Raw genomic sequence first — 18,700 nt, forward strand, 5'->3', positions numbered from 1 at the left:
GAACAGCTTACATCAGAAGAAAGAGGATCTACTAACTGCATGCCAGCAATGTCCAGGGAATGGCAAGAAGCCAAAGTTCCCCCACAACCTGCATGGACCATGGAAGGGCCACAAGAAAATCCTCGCCTCCAGTGCTCTTGTAATGCAAGCCAACCATAAGGACCATCACCACAATCTGCATCAAGAGCCACATCAACAAAAGAAGTGGCTTGCTGGACAAGTAATGCCATGCCATCAAGCAGCTCCTGCAGTGGTTGTCTATTCTTATATGAAAGCATTCTTTCCTCATTCAATGAATGGTGAGGTAACGATGGACTAACTTCAATACTTGGTGAACTACTAGGTTTGGTTACTTTAGGAACTGCAACAGAGCGCCAAACACCAACAGGTGCATTGTGGTGACCATCTAGCACTCCATCAATATCACCAGCTATTCTAACTGGTATAGATTCTTTCTTCTTTACCTCATATCTGCTAGATATATTGTCTGTCATGGTACTTCCATCACCAGGCAATTCACTCAAAACAGTGCCGCTGCTTAACCTACTCAAGCTTAGAGGTGCAGGGTTACAAGAAGACAACAGCACATGTCGTACCCTGCACATAGTAGCTTGGAACATAAGACATTCAACTTCAGTTGCCAACACAGTCTTCAAAGAAAGTAGGAAGTTTTCTGATCCTACTGTGGCTTCGGCCATTTTCCTCTGGACAGATTTGACGGCATTTGAAGAATTGACTGTAGAGAATGAAGATGGTACCAATCCCTCATTTTGTGTGACAGATATTCTATTACGTTGCGCTTTACCAGTCTCCACATGAGTGTAGTATTTCTTTATGTCCATCCTGACACCTGCTTTTGCATTCACAGGCATGCCAGTCTTCTCATCTGATCCATCTAAGCAAGGAGAAGAGGGAGGTGTTGCAGTATACGTGTAATTGTTTGTGCTTGAATTTGAACTCTCAACTTTGCGAGACTTTGGGCAATATGGGCTTCTGAAAATTGATGGGAAGAACTCACTTGCGCAGGTTTCAACTGCTCCATATTCAGGAGCAAAGGACATCAGAGCTTCAGCTTTGATTAAATGATCAAACTCACCTGCAGAAGATGGTGGAGCGTGGTTCACTGGAACTGATGTGAGAGCATCAAGTGCGATTTCTTGATTTTTGCTGACACACTCATCTATGACTGCTGTGGGAGGTGGATTAAAGCTCTCAAAGGATGGAAAACCTACAGGCAAAAGCATATGATCTGCAACATCCATTACCCCAATAGGACTGCTAACAACTTCTCCACAATCTGGACCAGAAAACATAAGAGCCTGCGACTCTGCTGTTCCAGGGGGCTTTATAAATAAAAAAAAGAAAAAGAAAAAAAAATTGGACCACGATTAGATTCATTTAAAGCTTAAGAACTTTAGATAAACATACACATGCATATACATGCTAGCATACGTAGTTTTAAATTTCCAATAGAAATTATATGAGCAGACTGGACAGTAAACTTCATCAATGGAAAGTACGGTATGTACAAAGTTAAATGCGTTGTTCTTCCTGCTCTATGTAGTATTTTAGCTGTCAGAAGAGCTGCAGCATGATTGGAATCATGCTGTGCATCAGGTAACCAATTATGTAAACCCCAAATCAATGAAGGAGAATAAAGAAACTGATTACAGCCAACTACTTTTACATCCCCCCAGCCTAAAAAGTACCAAGGAAAATTGTGCGTACATGTCATCATAGTAAAAGAGAATTACCTCTCCAAAAGGCAAGGCATCGTTCTCAAAGAAGTCGTCAAAATCACCGAATTCAGAAAGAAGAGCTTGGATATTAATCCCCATACCTCTATCATCATCATCCCAATCTAAATGAGATCCAATCTGCTCGTTTGCAACCCCTGTGATGGCTGAATTGCCAACTTCAAAAGAACCAAAATCAGACTTGTACATGTCTTGCATAGAAGAATTTTTTACAGTGCCCATTTGACCATACGATTCTGTAACCCCTGAATGAGGACGTTTAGAACCCTGCCAAAAAGAAAAAATTAGTCACTTTTTCTGTTATTTCTGAAATAATAATAATAATAATAATAATAATAATAATAATAATAATAATAATAATAAAAGCAAATATCTGATTGTAGCAGACAAATTCAAGTTCCATTCATGTTGACCATCCGTATAATGATGTAAGTCTAACATGCTCTCTATAATTTCAAATTAACTCCTTCCACATACAAATTATGATTAGACTTTCTTCCATTAAAGATAAATAAATAAATAAAAGAGTCGTGATGAAACAAGAAATGCATGCATTAACATCAATAAGACACTGCAGCATCAAGAATCATAAGAATCAATTTTCAGGGTGTACAAATTGAATTGATTAAAGAGAGCACATTAAAACAATGAAACTACAAAATAACCCAACTCAACTAAGGACTTAAAACTTTCAATGATTATAATATTATATTTTACCCAGTATGTAAAAGATGCATAACAGAAACATTCCTACCAACAGTTGGAATGTTGAACAGCTGCTTATGTGACATAACAGTTGCAGATTCGAATTGCAAATACTTTAGCAAGCATAAAAAAAGGGACTAAATAAGGCCTCTTTTTGCAAAAGAAACAACTAACATAAGACTGAAACACATGATTTTATCGCTGATTTCCATTCAATAATGCAACACTTCTCAGACTCTAGAATGGGTATGAGACACCCACATTCCCATACTACTACATCTTTTTTGTTTTTTTGTTGGTTGGGAAGGAAGGAAGGGGGTTGGGTTGGGGCAGGAGGGGAGGGGGAGATAATTATAAAAAGAATGCCACTATTTTTTGTTATTAACCAAATGGCCTCATTTAAAATCATAATATATGATCCTCGATATTTGAAAATGTATAAAATGTGGTCCTGCCATTAGTCAACTGTTAAAGCAGCTACCAAATAGAAAAACTTTTAGCTCCTAAAACTTTAAAAGAAACAACTTTACAATCAGTACCTAGTAGTTCGTACTTCCTAATCAATAAAAATGTGAAAAATGAAATAGGACACTTCGTAAGATCCTTACCATATGCTTTGTTTTTGGTTCTAAATCTAGATACCAAGTAACATGTTCAAGGCATTTTTCTTATAAAAGGCTCTTACCAGTCTTCACAAGTGTAATATTTATGCTTATTATTTAGTTGTGTATCTTAGTTTTACTTGTACCTTTAAATATCTATTCATTTCATTAACTTTGCAAATTTTTCCCAAAAAAAAAAAAATGTAGCAATAGGCCATTACCATTACGTTACAGCCACTACAAACCTTTTTTATGTTACCCACGACTGCAATTTAAATCCATGCACCAAAATCCAAAACAAATGTATGAATATGTCAAGAAACCACTTAACTTAAAAACGTTAGCTTGTCGGTGAGAGACCCAATAATAGTTTTATATCTCTAACACACCCCCACACGCGAATGCCCACAAGGTTTGAATCGTGAACAAGCATAAACCCACTTTACCTCATGCTAAGATATTTATTTAATAAATGGGACTGGCCAGGACTTGAACTTTGCACTTTTTAGTCTGAGAGGCTCTGATAACATGTCAAGAAATCACTCAACCTAAAAGCTTAAGTTTGTAGGTAAAAGCCCCAAGAATAGTTTTATATCTCTAACAGAATATACAGATGATACAATTAGTAATATGAAACTAGGGGGTAAAAAAAAAAAAAGTAATACCAATTTGGGGCCATCATTTTCCAACTGATCATTAGAAGATAAACCAGATTGTCTACATGATAATGAATCTGCATCTGCCTCAAGATCACCAGCTTCTGTGGTCATTCTGCGATCACTATCACTAGAACTGCTGCTTATGGAGCCAATACTGCTACTATTACTATTACTACTACTGTTATAGCCACGCTGTATACGTATACCATTAGATTCAATCCAAGATCCTTCCATATTATCTATATCACCACCACTGAAAAAACAAGTACAAAGAGCAGCAAGTGAAGATTAATCATCAAGAACTAGCTCTCTACATTATCATAATACTTAATGAAAAAAAGAATCATAAATATCAACAAAAAGAATAAAAGAAGAAGAAAAGAAAGATTGATAATAATGGCTGAATTAAATCAATATTTAGTTTGAGCATAAAAAAACCATATCAGATATCTATTTTGACACAAAACAACAAATCAACACAGTTGCATTAAAGAAAACAAGGAATTAAGCATGTTCTGGTGCACATTATATGCATGACAATCTATAGTATACATCTGCAAATAGATCTGGTCCTTTGGACATTCCAGTGCACTCATGCTGTTCTCCCTTCATTTCTTTCGCTTGAAACTTGTGTACACATATTTAATGTTGAACTAATCTTGACGGTTACCTTCTTTTAATTATTGATGTAGCTTAAATTTCGAATTCAAGTGTGGTGCTTTGAGTCGAACAACGCTCAAAGCTGGCAGTTATTTTTTGCACTCTCATGGCACATAAAGTATGTCAAAGTAGTCTCAATGTGTTGTTATTTGCATAATTAATGGTTATTATCAAGGGTAATTTACTATTTAGTCTATGTTTTACCATTATTAACACTTTCGTGCTTGTATTTGAAAAATAGAATACTTATTCCCTCAGTTTTGCTTCCGTTACACACTCAAGTCTTCATGTCCATTTTGGCCGTTAGTATTTAATAATAAATTACTATTTAATCCCTAGTTATTACAATTATTTACAGTTTCTCTCCATCTCTTCGTATGTCTCCCCCTTGTCTCTCTCCCTCTCTCTCTCCCATTTATGTCTCTCCCCCTCTCTCTTTTCCTCTATCTCTCTCTTCCTCTCTCCCTCCTATTTATGTCTCTCTCTCCATCTCTTTCCCATTTTTGTCTCTCTCGCCTTCTCTCTCTCTCTCTCTCTCTCTTACACACACCTAGAGAGAGACAAAAAGAGAGAGAAACAAGGAGAGAGGAAAAGAGAGAAACAGAGGAGAGAGACAAACAGAAAAAATAGGGGTTAGAGAGACACAACATATATGTATATATATATATATATATATATATATAGAGAGAGAGAGAGAGAGAGAGAGAGAGAGAGAGAGAGAGAGAGAAAGAGGAGGAGGAGGGAGAGACAAAAATGGGAGAGAGATACAAGTGGATGAGAGAGGGGAAGAGACATAAACTGGAGAGAGGGAGAAAGAGATAGAAATGTGTAGAGAGAGATGAAGAGAAACTGTAAATAATCATAAAAGTGAGGGATGAAACTGTAAATGTAATACCCTAGCTGAACTGACCCAAACAACGTTTAGGATCTAAACCACTTTGCCCAAAATGATTAACCCCAAGTTATTTAGTAGTTAACAGCCAAGGTTATATGTATCTTTTTCACTTTGTTGTGTCGATGTGGGAATCCTTCCCAAGTGATGCTCTCATCCCAAGCAGTCCTTGGCTTGGGATGTCACAATAAATAATTGCAATATCTAGGGATTAAATAGTAGTTTATAATAATTGCAATATCTAGGGATTAAATAGTAGTTTATCTTAAATACTAACGGCCATAATGAATGAAAGGACCTAAGTGTGTGACAAAATCAAGAATGAGGGACTAAATAGTCTATTTTCCAAAATAGATACACCAAAGTATTAATAATGGTAAATCACAAAAACTAAATAGTAAAATACCCTATTACCAATTCTTTTAAATGCCAATTCAACTCTTACTGCTAACAAATTCAGAACACTGCAGAACTGTTTTATGCATATTCTAGTAATTGAGTGGGTTGTGCTGTGTGCCCCACATCTTGCAGGAGCAGGACTGTACCTAGCACAGACCCGAAGTAGCCATTGGCCTTTGCACGTTTGACAAGTATGCCACTCATCCAAAATTACTATCTTGCTTTTAAGAATTATGGGGCAAAAAGGAACATGAAAGTTCATGCACCATGAAATCAAGTTATAGAGGAATCTCAGCTCTCAAGATATTCATTGATTAATCTAGTTCAATCTATTCACTAACAATATGAAGGCCACCTATTTCTTAGAGTTACCAAACAATTTTGACATCATATGAATATTTAGAAGAATGAATGGCTTGGATTTAGATTCAGTAGCCTCAAATGGAATACCTGTACATAAGGAATTCATGAATTCAAATATATGTAACCTAAAAGATATGGCAGTACAAATAAAGTTATTCAAAAAGAGATGGCAGTACAAATAAAGTTATTCAAACAATGAAGCACTCCATGGGCCAGATAAACTCAACCTACCAAAATGCTGAAAATTTTAGAAGCAAAAACTTCTGAAGCAATACTTCAACAGTGAAATCTTTTTTTCCAACAACTGCCATAACTGAAAGCTAATAAGGCGGGAGAAGAAGAAGAATAAAATCACTAACCAATGCATAAAGAAAGATGAACCAGGCAATGATGGCCCTATCCAATTTTGGAGCCAAAATCTGCAAAAGTAAAGTAATTGCTAGTTTAAGTCACGTATATTAATACACTAAAACTAGTCAGTAGTAAGTGTCATTACTAGGTCAACCATGAAACATTCCTAAGACTATTACCCAGAAACAAAACACAGAAAACGTAAAAAGATGGTTTTTGTTGAACCATGCAGATTAATGCATGCGCATGTACACAGAAGTAGCATATGGGAATGAAAATTGAGATGAGAAGAATGTTACTGCCACAGTAGATATTATTCCAACAATCCGACTAGAGCACTTCAATTCAAACTAAATTATAATTAGCACATAATTTAAATATACCTTTTCAGAGAAGATCTAGCAAAAGATGTTTGCAAGACTGGAACAACTACTGCCTCCGCTGGATAGATAAATGCTTTCTCATGTACAGCTGTTTGAACCGGAGGTCCCTTATGATCACCTCTTCCTATAGCAGGAGATTCCACAACGTGATTCTTAGGTAAGTTCCTGATCAAATTTGAGTTTGATCGCAATCCCTTCTCACTTTCTGATCTAGGACAACCAAGTGTCACTTCAACATAGCAATTTTGCCCCCTCAGCAGGCAGCCAGGCCCTTGAGAAAAATGGTTTGGTAGACCTATAAATCCATTTGATGTCCTAAACTTGCCAGAACTGCTGAAGAGAAAAATAAGATGGTAGCTCATACACACATCCAGCAAAAGGAGGGAAATGAGAAAATACAAATACTGATTAACCAATCAAACACAACCAACCTGAAATAAACTTGCTTGACAAGATCATTTGGACAACATCCTGTGAGCCAACCACGCATTCCATGAGGAGAAACAATGACTGCAAGACATAAAATAAGAAAATTTAAAGGGAGCCAAGGCAAGAAGGGGGCATAAGTGGCCTTTGAAAATCATGGTTACATGGTGACCACATGCTAATAAAGAAGGAAGATTGTAGGAAAAGAAAAGGGGGCATTAATCAAACTAGCCATACCCCCAATAATAGCAAACAACAAATACAACAACTAAGCCTTAAGCCCAAACTAGTTCGGACTGGCAACAAAGATATTTTTACATCATTTAGCGTTATTTGAAAGCAATTCCACGTCAATATCCAAAAATTATATATCTTTCGATAACAGAGGATACCCATTCTTCACTGATGATTAGCTCCCGTCAACCATTGCCCTGACTTTCACTGGTATAGCAATTATCATCTGATTTTAGAAGCTTACTTCATTTCATTCCTTGGATATTCTTCAAGAGCTGTATATGTATTTACAAATGACACAATGATCAGAGATTAATCCATCCATGACACTTCCTTCTTCAATTCTGATTCTACTGCTTTGTTTGTTCCATAAGTACCCCATCTATTTCCATCAAAAGTTGAAGCAAATTCCTCTATGAAGTTGAATACAAGTGGATGATACATTGTAACCTAACCTAAGCTTGTTTTGCCATTTCTGTCCAGGTGACCTTTTACTCAATCATATGCTGATCCAGTGAAGGGATTTGAGAAACAGAGAAATGCTGGTTCAACATCAGAAGCTTGATTAGCATCTCAAATGGGAAGCACCCACCAAGGAGTGGCTCATTAAACAGCTTCCTCCTCTCAAATGCGGTATTCTATATAGCTTAGTAATTGAGCCATTGGAGTTGTTATTTGTTATTAATACATTTCTAGTTTTCAAAAGAAAAGTATTGTCCATTATTCATTCGCTAATCTCTGCTGATTAATGAGTAACTTAAGTTGATAATTTTACAAACTGAAGAATCATATATGCTCAAGGGATTAAGCTAGTTGCAGATACAGAGTAGCATGGATGCTTGAATGATTTCAAATGCCTGCTTTAGGCACTTGCAGAATTATTCTATATATGTTTGCAATCATGGTCTTGTACTGATGAGTACAATTGCATCTTTCTAGGGTCTCCAGTCCTTTGGGTTGCAAGAAAATTATCTGATGATTACCATTTTGACATGGCGGACGGGTTTCACAAATGAATCATCCTACCAGAACTGCATTATTCAATCTGGTCCAGTTTTTGGACATCATATCAATACTTTGTGATCCATTGATAACCCCGTATCACATTATCTCAATAAATTAGATCCATTTGCTTTGATATCACAGAAAATGTAATAGTTAATTAACATTTTATAATTTTATATTTTTGTTAATATTGATGGAGTGTATATTTTGGACAAAATCATAGAACTGTGTATTATGGAGATGCAAAGGAATTGTGCTTCAGGGACTGTATATTTATTTTATATTTAATTTTTCTTATTATAAATTATAAATTTTTAATGATTACGTTTATTTAAATTTTAATGAGCATCTTTTTTTATTTTTTATTAATATGAATTTTTATAGTTAATTAATATGATTTTAATTATAAAATAAAAGTTATTATCAATTGGTAACAAAGCAAGTATGGCATCCACTTTTAGCCTTTTAAACTTAGGGCGGTTTGGAATGCTGGATGTAATTTAACCTGACAAACCAACTTATAGATTTTTTGCAGTCAGGTTGGTTGGATTGGATTGGGAAATCACCATTCACTTATTTAAGTTTGCTTGGGTTGGAATAGAATTAAATTTTATTCAATACAACCCATGAACAAACCTAACTAGCTTATCATACTTTCACACTGAAAACATTCCATGCTCTATATTGAACATGATCAAACCATCTTAATCAACCCCCTCTATCTCTCTCCCCTTTTTCTATTCCCAATGTGTGCTACATGCACTCTATGGCAAATATTGTCATTCCTAATCTTAATTAGCTGCATTTTGGCACCAAACTCCATCCAATCAAATCTCTCATTCATTCCTTCTACAAGAGCTAAAACCACAATGTGCATATCCCATCTTACTTTTACTAAGCCTAAAACACTTATTCTCGAAAGTCCTTCTCCACAACTCTTAACTTTTGATGAACTCTATCACTAGTTTCATCCATCATGACAACATCATTTGCAAATAATATGCACCATAGAACATCATCTTAAATGTGACTAGTTAGCTCTTCCATAACTAAGGCAAACAGGTAATGACTCCAAGCCAATTCTTGATATAAACACGTTGTTACGAGAACTCATCCGTATCCCCTCCTATTATTCTTACGCTTGTAACTGCTAACATTTATATCTTTGAGATTGACTGTTTTCTTCTCTAGCACCCACAAAAGAACCTCTCTCAATACTAAATGCAGTATAGGAATATTTGAATTAGGAGTTTTACTCAATATAAAATTAGGAAATTTATAGTTTTATTATTTATTAATTCTATTATTATTAGGATTAGTATTATATTTAAGAAGTTTATCTTATTTAATATTCCTAATTAGATTTGAATTAGGGCTTCTATTCCTAATTTGATTAGGGTTGTGAACTCTATAAAAAAGACCTAGGGTTTCTATCATTATTAGCTTTAGACTTTAATTTGATAATTATTTGAGATTAATATAATTTGAGAATTAGTTCTCTTTTCCTTTATTATTTGCCTTTGTTCTTTGTGATGCTACATCAATTTGGTATCAGAGCCTAACATCAATCCCAAATACCCATAGCTTCATGAAAATATTTTCCCTCAGCTTTCTAAATTTTTGCTATCATTTTTTGTTTAAAAATAATAACAAACAAAAAAATAAATAAAGCTTCGTGAAACAAAGCATTGCAACTAGAAGTAGCACCGCCCTTCCCTTCACCAAGCCATCACCGCCTAGCCATCCAATGGCCTTATTATGGAAAGTCAATCACTATATTATTTCTCTATATAATATTCCTATTTATAATTTCTTCCTAATTAGTAGAACACAATTATGGGAATCAATTGTATATATATAACCATGTACAAATTAATTGAAATTAAGGAGAATCATCTCTTTCTACATGGTATCAGAGCAGGTCATCCATCTAGGGTGACTATTTGTTCTCACCACCCAGCTCAGGAGAGACCTTGGCAGCCGATCGGCCGTTTCGACTCCGATCAACATCGCCGACGTCGCCTCAACCCCCTCATTCCACCAATGTGTGTTGTTGCCTGATCCAGTACACCATTAAAGGGCTTCTGAGGTTTAGCTCTCAGATCCCATTTCGGTATTTGCTTGATTTGTGATTTTGGGTTATTTTGCTGCTGTAAGCACTTTGGATTAGCATTTTGGTTAGTTTTCTTTGTCTCAATAAATAGCAGACAAAAAGAATGTTATTTCTGATGTGATTCCAGTGATGACTAAGATCACGGAACACAAACTTAATGGTTCGAATTACCTGGAGTGGAGTAAAATTGTTAGGGTCTATTTGCGTAGCATTGATAAGGATGATCACCTTACTAAAGATCCACCTACTGATGATACACGACAAACTTGGCTAAGGGAGGATGCTCGGTTGTTTTTCAACTTCGGAACTCGATTCACAGTGAGGTAATTAGTTTAATTAATCACTGTGAATTTGTTAAAGAATTAATGGATTACTTAGATTTTCTGTATTCTGGTAACGGGAATACCTCTCGTATTCTTAATGTTTGTAAAGCATTCTACCGTGCTAAGAAAGAGGATAAATCTCTCACGGCTTATTTTATGAATTTTAAACGGGTATATGAGGAACTTAATGTATTATTGCCTTTTAGTCCTGATGTGAAAGTTCAGCAGGCCCAATAGGAGCAACTAGCTGTTATGAGTTTTCTTACAGGCCTTCTTTCAGAATATAAAACTGCTAAATCTCATATTCTCTCCACTTTTGAGATTTCCTCTTTGCATGAAACATTCACACGGGTCCTTCGTCTAGAGAGTACCCAATCTTCACAGCCTGCCAGTAGTGCTCTTATTAGCCGTAATCCAAATGGACAAGTACAACAGGATAATAGAAGAGAAAGTAGAGAAGTAATTACAGGCAATAGAAGTAATCGGCGTAATGGAGAGGCTAGTTCTAATCAGGACTCAAGAGGAGTCATTTGTTATTATTGCCATGAGGCTGGCCATACAAAATATAATTGTCCGCAACTTAAGAGGAAAAATCAGCGATCACAGATGGCAAATATGGCGACAGAGGATTCTACAGTATCTTCCCCTGAGAAAACTGTTTTGGTATCTGCAGAGGATTTTGCACAGTTTTTCCAGTATCAGGCATCTCTAAAGCCTACCAGTTCCCTTGTCACTGTGATCGCTGAGTCAGGTAAATCCACTACATGCCTTGTGTCTTCCTCATCCAAATGGGTTATTGATTCTGGTGCGACAGATCACATGACAGGTAATTCTAGTCTTCTATCTGCTTTTCAGTCTAATCTAGCTTCCTCTATTGTTACTTTAGCTGATTGTTCTACTTCTTGTGTCATGGGTTCTGGAACTGCGAACCCGACTTCGTCAATTTCTTTGTCATTTGTTTTGTGTCTACCAAAATTCTCTTTTGATCTACTTTCTGTTAGTAAACTTACTCGTACCTTAAATTATTCTGTTTCCTTTTTTCCTTACCAGTGTTTGTTTCAGGATCTTACGACGAAGCAGATTATTGGCAAAAGACATGAGTCAGGTGGTCTCTACATTCTGAAAAATCATGTACCGCGGTCGCTTATTTGCTCCAGTACCTTAACTCCTCTTGAAGCTCATTGTAGATTGGGCCATCCTTCTTTGTCTACCATGAAGAAGTTGTATCCTCAGTTTCAATCTTTATCAGTACTAGAATGTGAACCGTGTCAGTTTACAAAACATCATCGTTTGCCTTCTGTGTCTAGAGTCAATAAATGGGCTTCATCCCTTTTGATTTAGTTCATTCTGATGTTTGGGATCCTTGTTCTATTACTTCTAAAACTGGATTTCGTTATTTTGTTACTTTTATTGATGATAACTCTCGTATTACCTGGTTATATTTAATGAAGAATCGTTCTTAGTTATTTTCTATCTTTTGTGCCTTTTGTAATGAAATCAAAACTCAATTTTGTGCGCATATTAAGAAGTGACAATGTCAAAGAATACTTTTCAGCACAATTTCAGTCTTATATGACATAAAATGGCATTCTTCACCAGTCTTCCTTTGCGAATACCCCATCCCAAAATGGCATGACCAAAAGAAAAAATTGGCATCTTCTTAAGGTAACTCGTACTCTTCTTTTTCAGATGAAAGTTCCTAAACACTTTTGGGCGGATGCAGTTTCTACAGCATATTTTTTTATCAATCGTATGCCGTCTTCTGTCCTTAATGGGGATATTCCTTATACTGCTTTGTTTCCTACAAAATCATTGTTCCCTATTGAACCCCGTCTTTTTTATTGTACCTGTTTTGTGCAAGATGTTCGTTCACAGGTTACTAAATTGGATCCAAAGTCTCTCAAATGTGTCTTCCTTGGGTACTCTAAGCTCCAAAAAGGGTACAATTGTTTCTCTCCTACTCTTAATCGTTATCTTGTTTCTGCAGATGTCACATTTTTTGAGTTCACTCCATTTTTTCCTCAATCATCTGTGTATAAGAGTCAGGGGGAGGAGGATGATCTCTTAATATATATTGTCCAACCAATGTCTAGTCCTCTCCCACAGCTTGTTCCTTCTGTCTCTAGACCTACTCGACCTCCCGTTGTTCATGTTTATTCCAGGAGATTGGAGATTCCTGACTCAGATCCTCCACCAGCTACTTCGTTGGGAGATCATGTACCTCATACTGATCATGATTCTGATCTAGACTTACCCATTGCTCTTCGTAAAGGTAAACGTTCATGTACTTACTCTATCTCTTCTTTTGTTTCTTATAATCAATTGTCTTCTTGTTCTCGATATTTTGTTACTTCTTTAGACTCTGTTCCTATCCCTAATACTGTTGGTGAGGCACTGTCTCATCCTGGCTAGTGTGCTGCTATGAAAGAGAAAATGGAGGCTTTAGATGGTAATGGTACATGGGAACTGTTGCCTTTGCCCACTGGTAAGAAAGCTATTGGTTGCAAATAGATATTTACAGTAAAGGTAAATCTTGATAGTTCTGTGGCTAGGTTAAAGCCACGCCTTGTAGCAAAAGGATATGCTCAGACATCTGGGGTTGATTACTCTGACACTTTTTCTCCTGTAGCTAACCTTACTTCTGTTCGCTTGTTTATCTCTTTAGCAACTACATATGATTGGCCCCTGCACCAATTGGATATCAAGAATGCTTTCCTTCATGGTGATCTTCAGGAGGAGGTGTATATGGAGCAACCACCTGGGTTTGTTCCTCAGAGGAAGTTGGGTAAAATTTGTAGGCTTCTGAAGTCTCTTTATGACTTGAAACAAAGTCCTAGGGCCTGGTTTGGGAGATTCAGTGAAGCAGTATAGAAATTTGGTATGCAAAAGAGTAAGTTTGATCACTTAAGTATTTTATAGGCAATCTGAGGCTGGTCTAATTCTCCTGGTAGTCTATGTGGATGGCATTGTCATCACTGAGAGTGACTCTGCAGGTATTTCATCTCTTAAAACCTTCCTCCAAGCCCAGTTTCAGACCAAAGACTTGGGATTATTAAAGTATTTCTTGGGTATTTAAGTTATGAGAAGTAAGAAGGGTATTTTCTTATCTCAGAAAAATATGTCCTCGATCTATTTACAGAGACAGGAAAATCCAGAGAAATACAGGAGATTAGTAGGAAAATTGAACTACCTTACAGTCACTCGTCCTAACATTGCTTATGTTGTTAGTGTGGTAAGTCAGTTTATGTCTTCCCCAACTATTGCTCATTGGGAAGCCTTGGGACAAATCTTGTGTTATCTGAAAGGCGCTCCAGGAAGAGATTTGTTATATAGTAATTATGGGCATTTGAATGTTGAATGTTTTTCAGATGTCGACTGGGCTAGATCTAAGGTTGACAGAAGGTCAACCACTGAATATTGCGTTTTTGTTGGAGAAAATTTGGTGTCTTGGAGAAACAAGAAGCAGAGTTTAGTTTCTCGATCTAGTGCTGAATCCGAATACAGAGCCATGGCACAATCAGTATGTGAGGTAATGTGGATACTTCAATTACTAGATGAGACAGGTTTTAAGACCTCCCTGCCTGCGAAATTGTGGTGTGATAATCAAGCTGCACTCCATATTGCTTCTAATCCGGTGTTTCATGAGCGGACCAAACATATTAAGATTGATTGTCACTTTGTTCGTGAAAAGATTCAACAACAGATCATCTCAACAGGACACATCAAAACTGGAGAGCAGTTAGGACATATTTTCACAAAAGCATTGAATGGAGCTATGACTGACTACATTTGTAACAAGTTAGGTATGATTAACATCTATGCTCCAACTTGAGGGAGAGTGTTATGGAAAGTCATTCACTATATTATTTCTCTGTATATTCTGTATTCTATATTCCTATTTAGGATTTCTTCCTAATTAGCAGAACACAATTATATGAATCAATTGTATATATATATACCCATGTACAGATTAATTAAAATTAAGGAGAATCATCTCTTTCTACAGGCCTCAACATTGATGTTGTGAGACTCGCTAGCCTGAGACGACCCCAGCGCAGCAACTCCGACCGCCATACTTATATTGAAGGTAGAGATCCATTCGGGTCAAAATCTAGACTCAAATCTAAACCTAACAAAGAGCAGCCTCTTCCAACACCACAGATCTTCAGGATGCATCATCAAACAACAGCCTTTTTAACAACACAACCACCAAATCCAATCAGATTGGACCCAACCCAACTCCACTCCAGGTCAGACAGAAACTCAATTGTTACCATGCACCTCGTCGACCACTAAAAGCTCCTTTCTTGGCATCGAAAAAACAGTTTGATGTGGGTTGGGTCCTATTTGTGCTCAGATTTGAAGGCAAACTCATAGCTCCTTTATGTGCACATTCTAACCTATTTCTCTCTCCTCACCAACCTCATGGCTCAGTCAACAACACATCAACGCCGTAGCAGCCTATCACGCCATAAGTCTTTGCCATATCAGCATCCTTAAAAAAACTCATGAAAGGTGAAATTCCAATTCTTCAATGAGGTATGATTTCTTAATTTGAATATCACAGAAACTTATACAAAGAGACTAAGAGATGAGATCAATTACTATAAAAATGTCCTTGAAGAAAAATATTATGACATAAATTCCATGAGGGTCCATTACTTTTTATATGCCATTGGTTAGATATCTATAGTCGTGATCATGAAAGATGTTCTTTCTTACGCTGTAAATATCAATAAGTAAAACAAATTTGGCTAGATAAGGAAAGAGAATATGAAGATTTACAACAATTCCTACAAGTTAGTGAAAAAGAGTTGGAAGAATGCAAGGAAGAATTTTTTATTTCAACCTTAGTAAACATTAAAGCAGATCTCAATACGATGTCAACAGTTGTGCGAGAACTTAGAGGAGAAATTAAAATTGCAAAGCAAGAAAAGAAGTTTTAAGTTGAAGATGAAGAAGAAGAAGAATTCAAAGAGCAGCTTCAAGATGAAATGAGGAACAAAACAGCAACTTGAAGAATCTTCTGAAGATTTGATTGTGGAGGCATTCACATGTTGAAGAGCCTATTCTATAGCAATAAGTTGATCAAGTTAATCAAGCCATTGTAACTTCAATAGATATTGAAGAAAATCAAGTTGTTTCTATTGAATTAAAGCGCCTTTTAAATATTGTCTTAATTGATTTTATCTGTCTAGATATTCCCAATAATACAAAAAAAGCAAAAACTTCTTCGAGTTAATCTTGTAACTACCATCCAAGAAGATAGTGTGTTCTCCACATCTGGTTTGTGATCCTTCAGCACTTCAAGACTCAAGAACAACTTTTTTCCAACCAGGAGATGTAGTATAAGAAGATCAAAATTAGGAGTTCTATTCAATGTAAAATTAGGAAATTTAAGTTTTATTATTTAGGAGGTCTATTAGTTTTATCATTTAGTAATTCTATTGTCATTAGGATTAGTATTATATTTAGGAAGTTTACCTTATTTAATATTCCTAATTAGATTTGAATTAGGGTTTTTATTCCTCATCTGATTAGGATTGTGAACTCTATAAAAAGAACCTAGAATTTCTATTATTATTAGCTTTAGACTTTTATATGATAATTATTCAAGATTAATACAAAATTGAGAATTAGTTCTTCTTTCCCTTATTGTTTGCCTCTTTTTTTTTTTTTTTGGTGCTACATCAATACTCTTATCATATGCCTTTTCTAGATCAATGAATAACATGAGTAGATCTTTCTTCCTCTCCTATATAAATTTCCTTTAATCTTTTTAACAAAAAGACAGGAATTATTATAGATATACCAGCCAGGCATAAAGCCAAAATGACTCTTTGATGCCTTTGTAGTGTCCTTGAAAATGCAAAAGAAGTGGAGAACATTCAGGTCAATGGGACTACAAGCCTAATGTAAGTAACAGCCAAGTCTTTCGCAATTGCTAGCTCATCTACAACCACTCTTGTCAAACACTTGTAAGAACATAATTGATCACGTTGACCAAGAATCTTTCAAGCATGCTTCCTCACAACGATGATACCAATGTACCTGAAAAGCCTGAAAAGACAAGTCGCAACATCCCAAAGTTTTTCATTTGAACTTGCATTGAATAGACAAACTATGCACTCTACCAATGTACCTTTTTTTTAACAAGTTTTTGCTGCTTCTCTATTCTGCTCCCAAAGCACCTCTGGTATTGTTCACAGACGCAGCAACATACAATTTCTTTTCTTTCATCACTCTTACAAGCTCTACTTCAATTTCCTAATCCCAAAACCCCTTCTTCCTTAAAATTAGAACCCTAAAACTCATCAGTTGCTTAAGATTTTCCAACCATAAAAGTATTTGTAGACTGATTCCTTAACCTGCTCTACATGAAGGCCCTTCATTCCAAATCTCTTTTAAAAAATAAATTAATTAAATAAATAACACTTATATGCAACAATATACAGGCCAAAGAGAAGTGTTGGATCAAACACCCTTGATATGGTTTCTAAGGAAAGTGCACATCATTTCGAACAAATATGAGCATATTACAAGTGTATGCCAAAATACAGCATACCTGGAAGCTTGTAACCAGAATTATTAGCAGAACACTTTAACACTTTTTCTATGTCACTGGTTGAAAGTGGCCGGATATGCCTATTAACAAACAAGACAGATCAATAAAAATTTAACCAAGCTTTATACAGCACAAAACATCAGAACCACAAAACGAACTAAGGTATGAAATTCCACTAACTTTGCAGATATTCTGACATGCACAAAGATTGCCTCTTCAGTAGCAGCAAAGATGAACTCAACTGTAGGTTGTCTCCTGCATTAATACCAATTGAAAATTAACTAAACCAAAACACCCATTTGATCCCACAAAACTCAAATATCAAAAACTGCAATCATTGATAAGCATAAACAGTTATATATATATATATATGAGAGAGAGAGAGAGAGAGAGAGAGAGAGAGAGAGAGAGGTTATAAGCAATGGAAAATATCTATCATTGAAACATCGACCTCACTGGAAAACAAATGGAAAAGAATAAAAGAAGTGAAGAAGTAAAAACAATAAAAAACAATAGAAAACAATAACTATCATTGAAGAAGTCAGAGGTAAGCAACAAAAATTGAAGTATTGTAATTATAAAATTATTACGTGACACAAAAGTTAGGTACCTTTTAGCAACTTAGCATGTCAAACAAGAAGGTTCATTATAGAAACAATGTCACATGGACTAAGGACTCATTTGGTCACGAAATAGTATTCCTCACGAAGTGCACCAATTTATCTTGTTTGATTCACAACATTAGACCTAGTCAAGGTCTAGTTTGGAACCAAAACCGGTCTGGTCAAACCGGTCTGGTCAAGCCAGTCAATGGTTCCACACCCCCCCCCCCCCCCCAAAAAAAAAAAAAAGAAAAAGAAAAAAGAAGCACCTCATTCTCATGGTTCTGGTTCTTATTTCTTGAACCAGCCCAGAATGCCAATACAATGAAGAAGTCCACTCTTTAGGTTACTCAAATTAACCTTGTTTAAGACAAAATCATTAGCTCACTTCATTCTTTGTCAATCAATTCATCTTTGATCACCTCAAACATTCCATCATTAATATAAAAGTGGATGAAAACTCTATAATTAGAATGAAGTAAATATATGTGCATCCCCAAGGAAACACCCTAACAGTGGATATCAGGTTTGAATCCCATTAAGATAGGGGGAAGAAGGTTTGTGGAACAAGGGAAGGTACTAACCATTTTGTAGCTCTAAGCCCAATGGACCTCAGACCTCTCAACATAAAAGTACACCCAAATAGGGTGCCATGAGTCTA

General features: G+C 36.0%; 1 protein-coding gene across 5 annotated transcripts in view; it reads right to left on the reverse strand.

Moving 5' to 3' along the window:
• Nucleotides 1-18,700, reverse strand: part of LOC110647216 (mediator of RNA polymerase II transcription subunit 13) — a 28,230-nt gene that overhangs the window by 6,436 nt on the left and 3,094 nt on the right. For 4 of the 5 annotated variants that reach the window (XM_021800943.2, XM_021800941.2, XM_021800938.2 and 1 more), the window contains exons 8-15: nucleotides 17,618-17,692; nucleotides 17,438-17,517; nucleotides 7,203-7,281; nucleotides 6,772-7,104; nucleotides 6,397-6,456; nucleotides 3,730-3,976; nucleotides 1,755-2,024; nucleotides 12-1,343 (exon numbers count right to left, since the gene is read on the reverse strand). In XM_021800943.2, coding sequence (XP_021656635.2) covers nucleotides 12-1,343; nucleotides 1,755-2,024; nucleotides 3,730-3,976; nucleotides 6,397-6,456; nucleotides 6,772-7,104; nucleotides 7,203-7,281; nucleotides 17,438-17,517; nucleotides 17,618-17,692 — 2,476 coding nt within the window. The remainder of the gene's footprint in view (nucleotides 1-11; nucleotides 1,344-1,754; nucleotides 2,025-3,729; nucleotides 3,977-6,396; nucleotides 6,457-6,771; nucleotides 7,105-7,202; nucleotides 7,282-17,437; nucleotides 17,518-17,617; nucleotides 17,693-18,700) is intronic. The other variant, XM_021800940.2, reaches the window with a different exon arrangement.

This window comes from Hevea brasiliensis, chromosome 17 (assembly GCF_030052815.1).
Source record: "Hevea brasiliensis isolate MT/VB/25A 57/8 chromosome 17, ASM3005281v1, whole genome shotgun sequence".
Classification (NCBI taxonomy): Eukaryota; Viridiplantae; Streptophyta; class Magnoliopsida; order Malpighiales; family Euphorbiaceae; genus Hevea; species Hevea brasiliensis.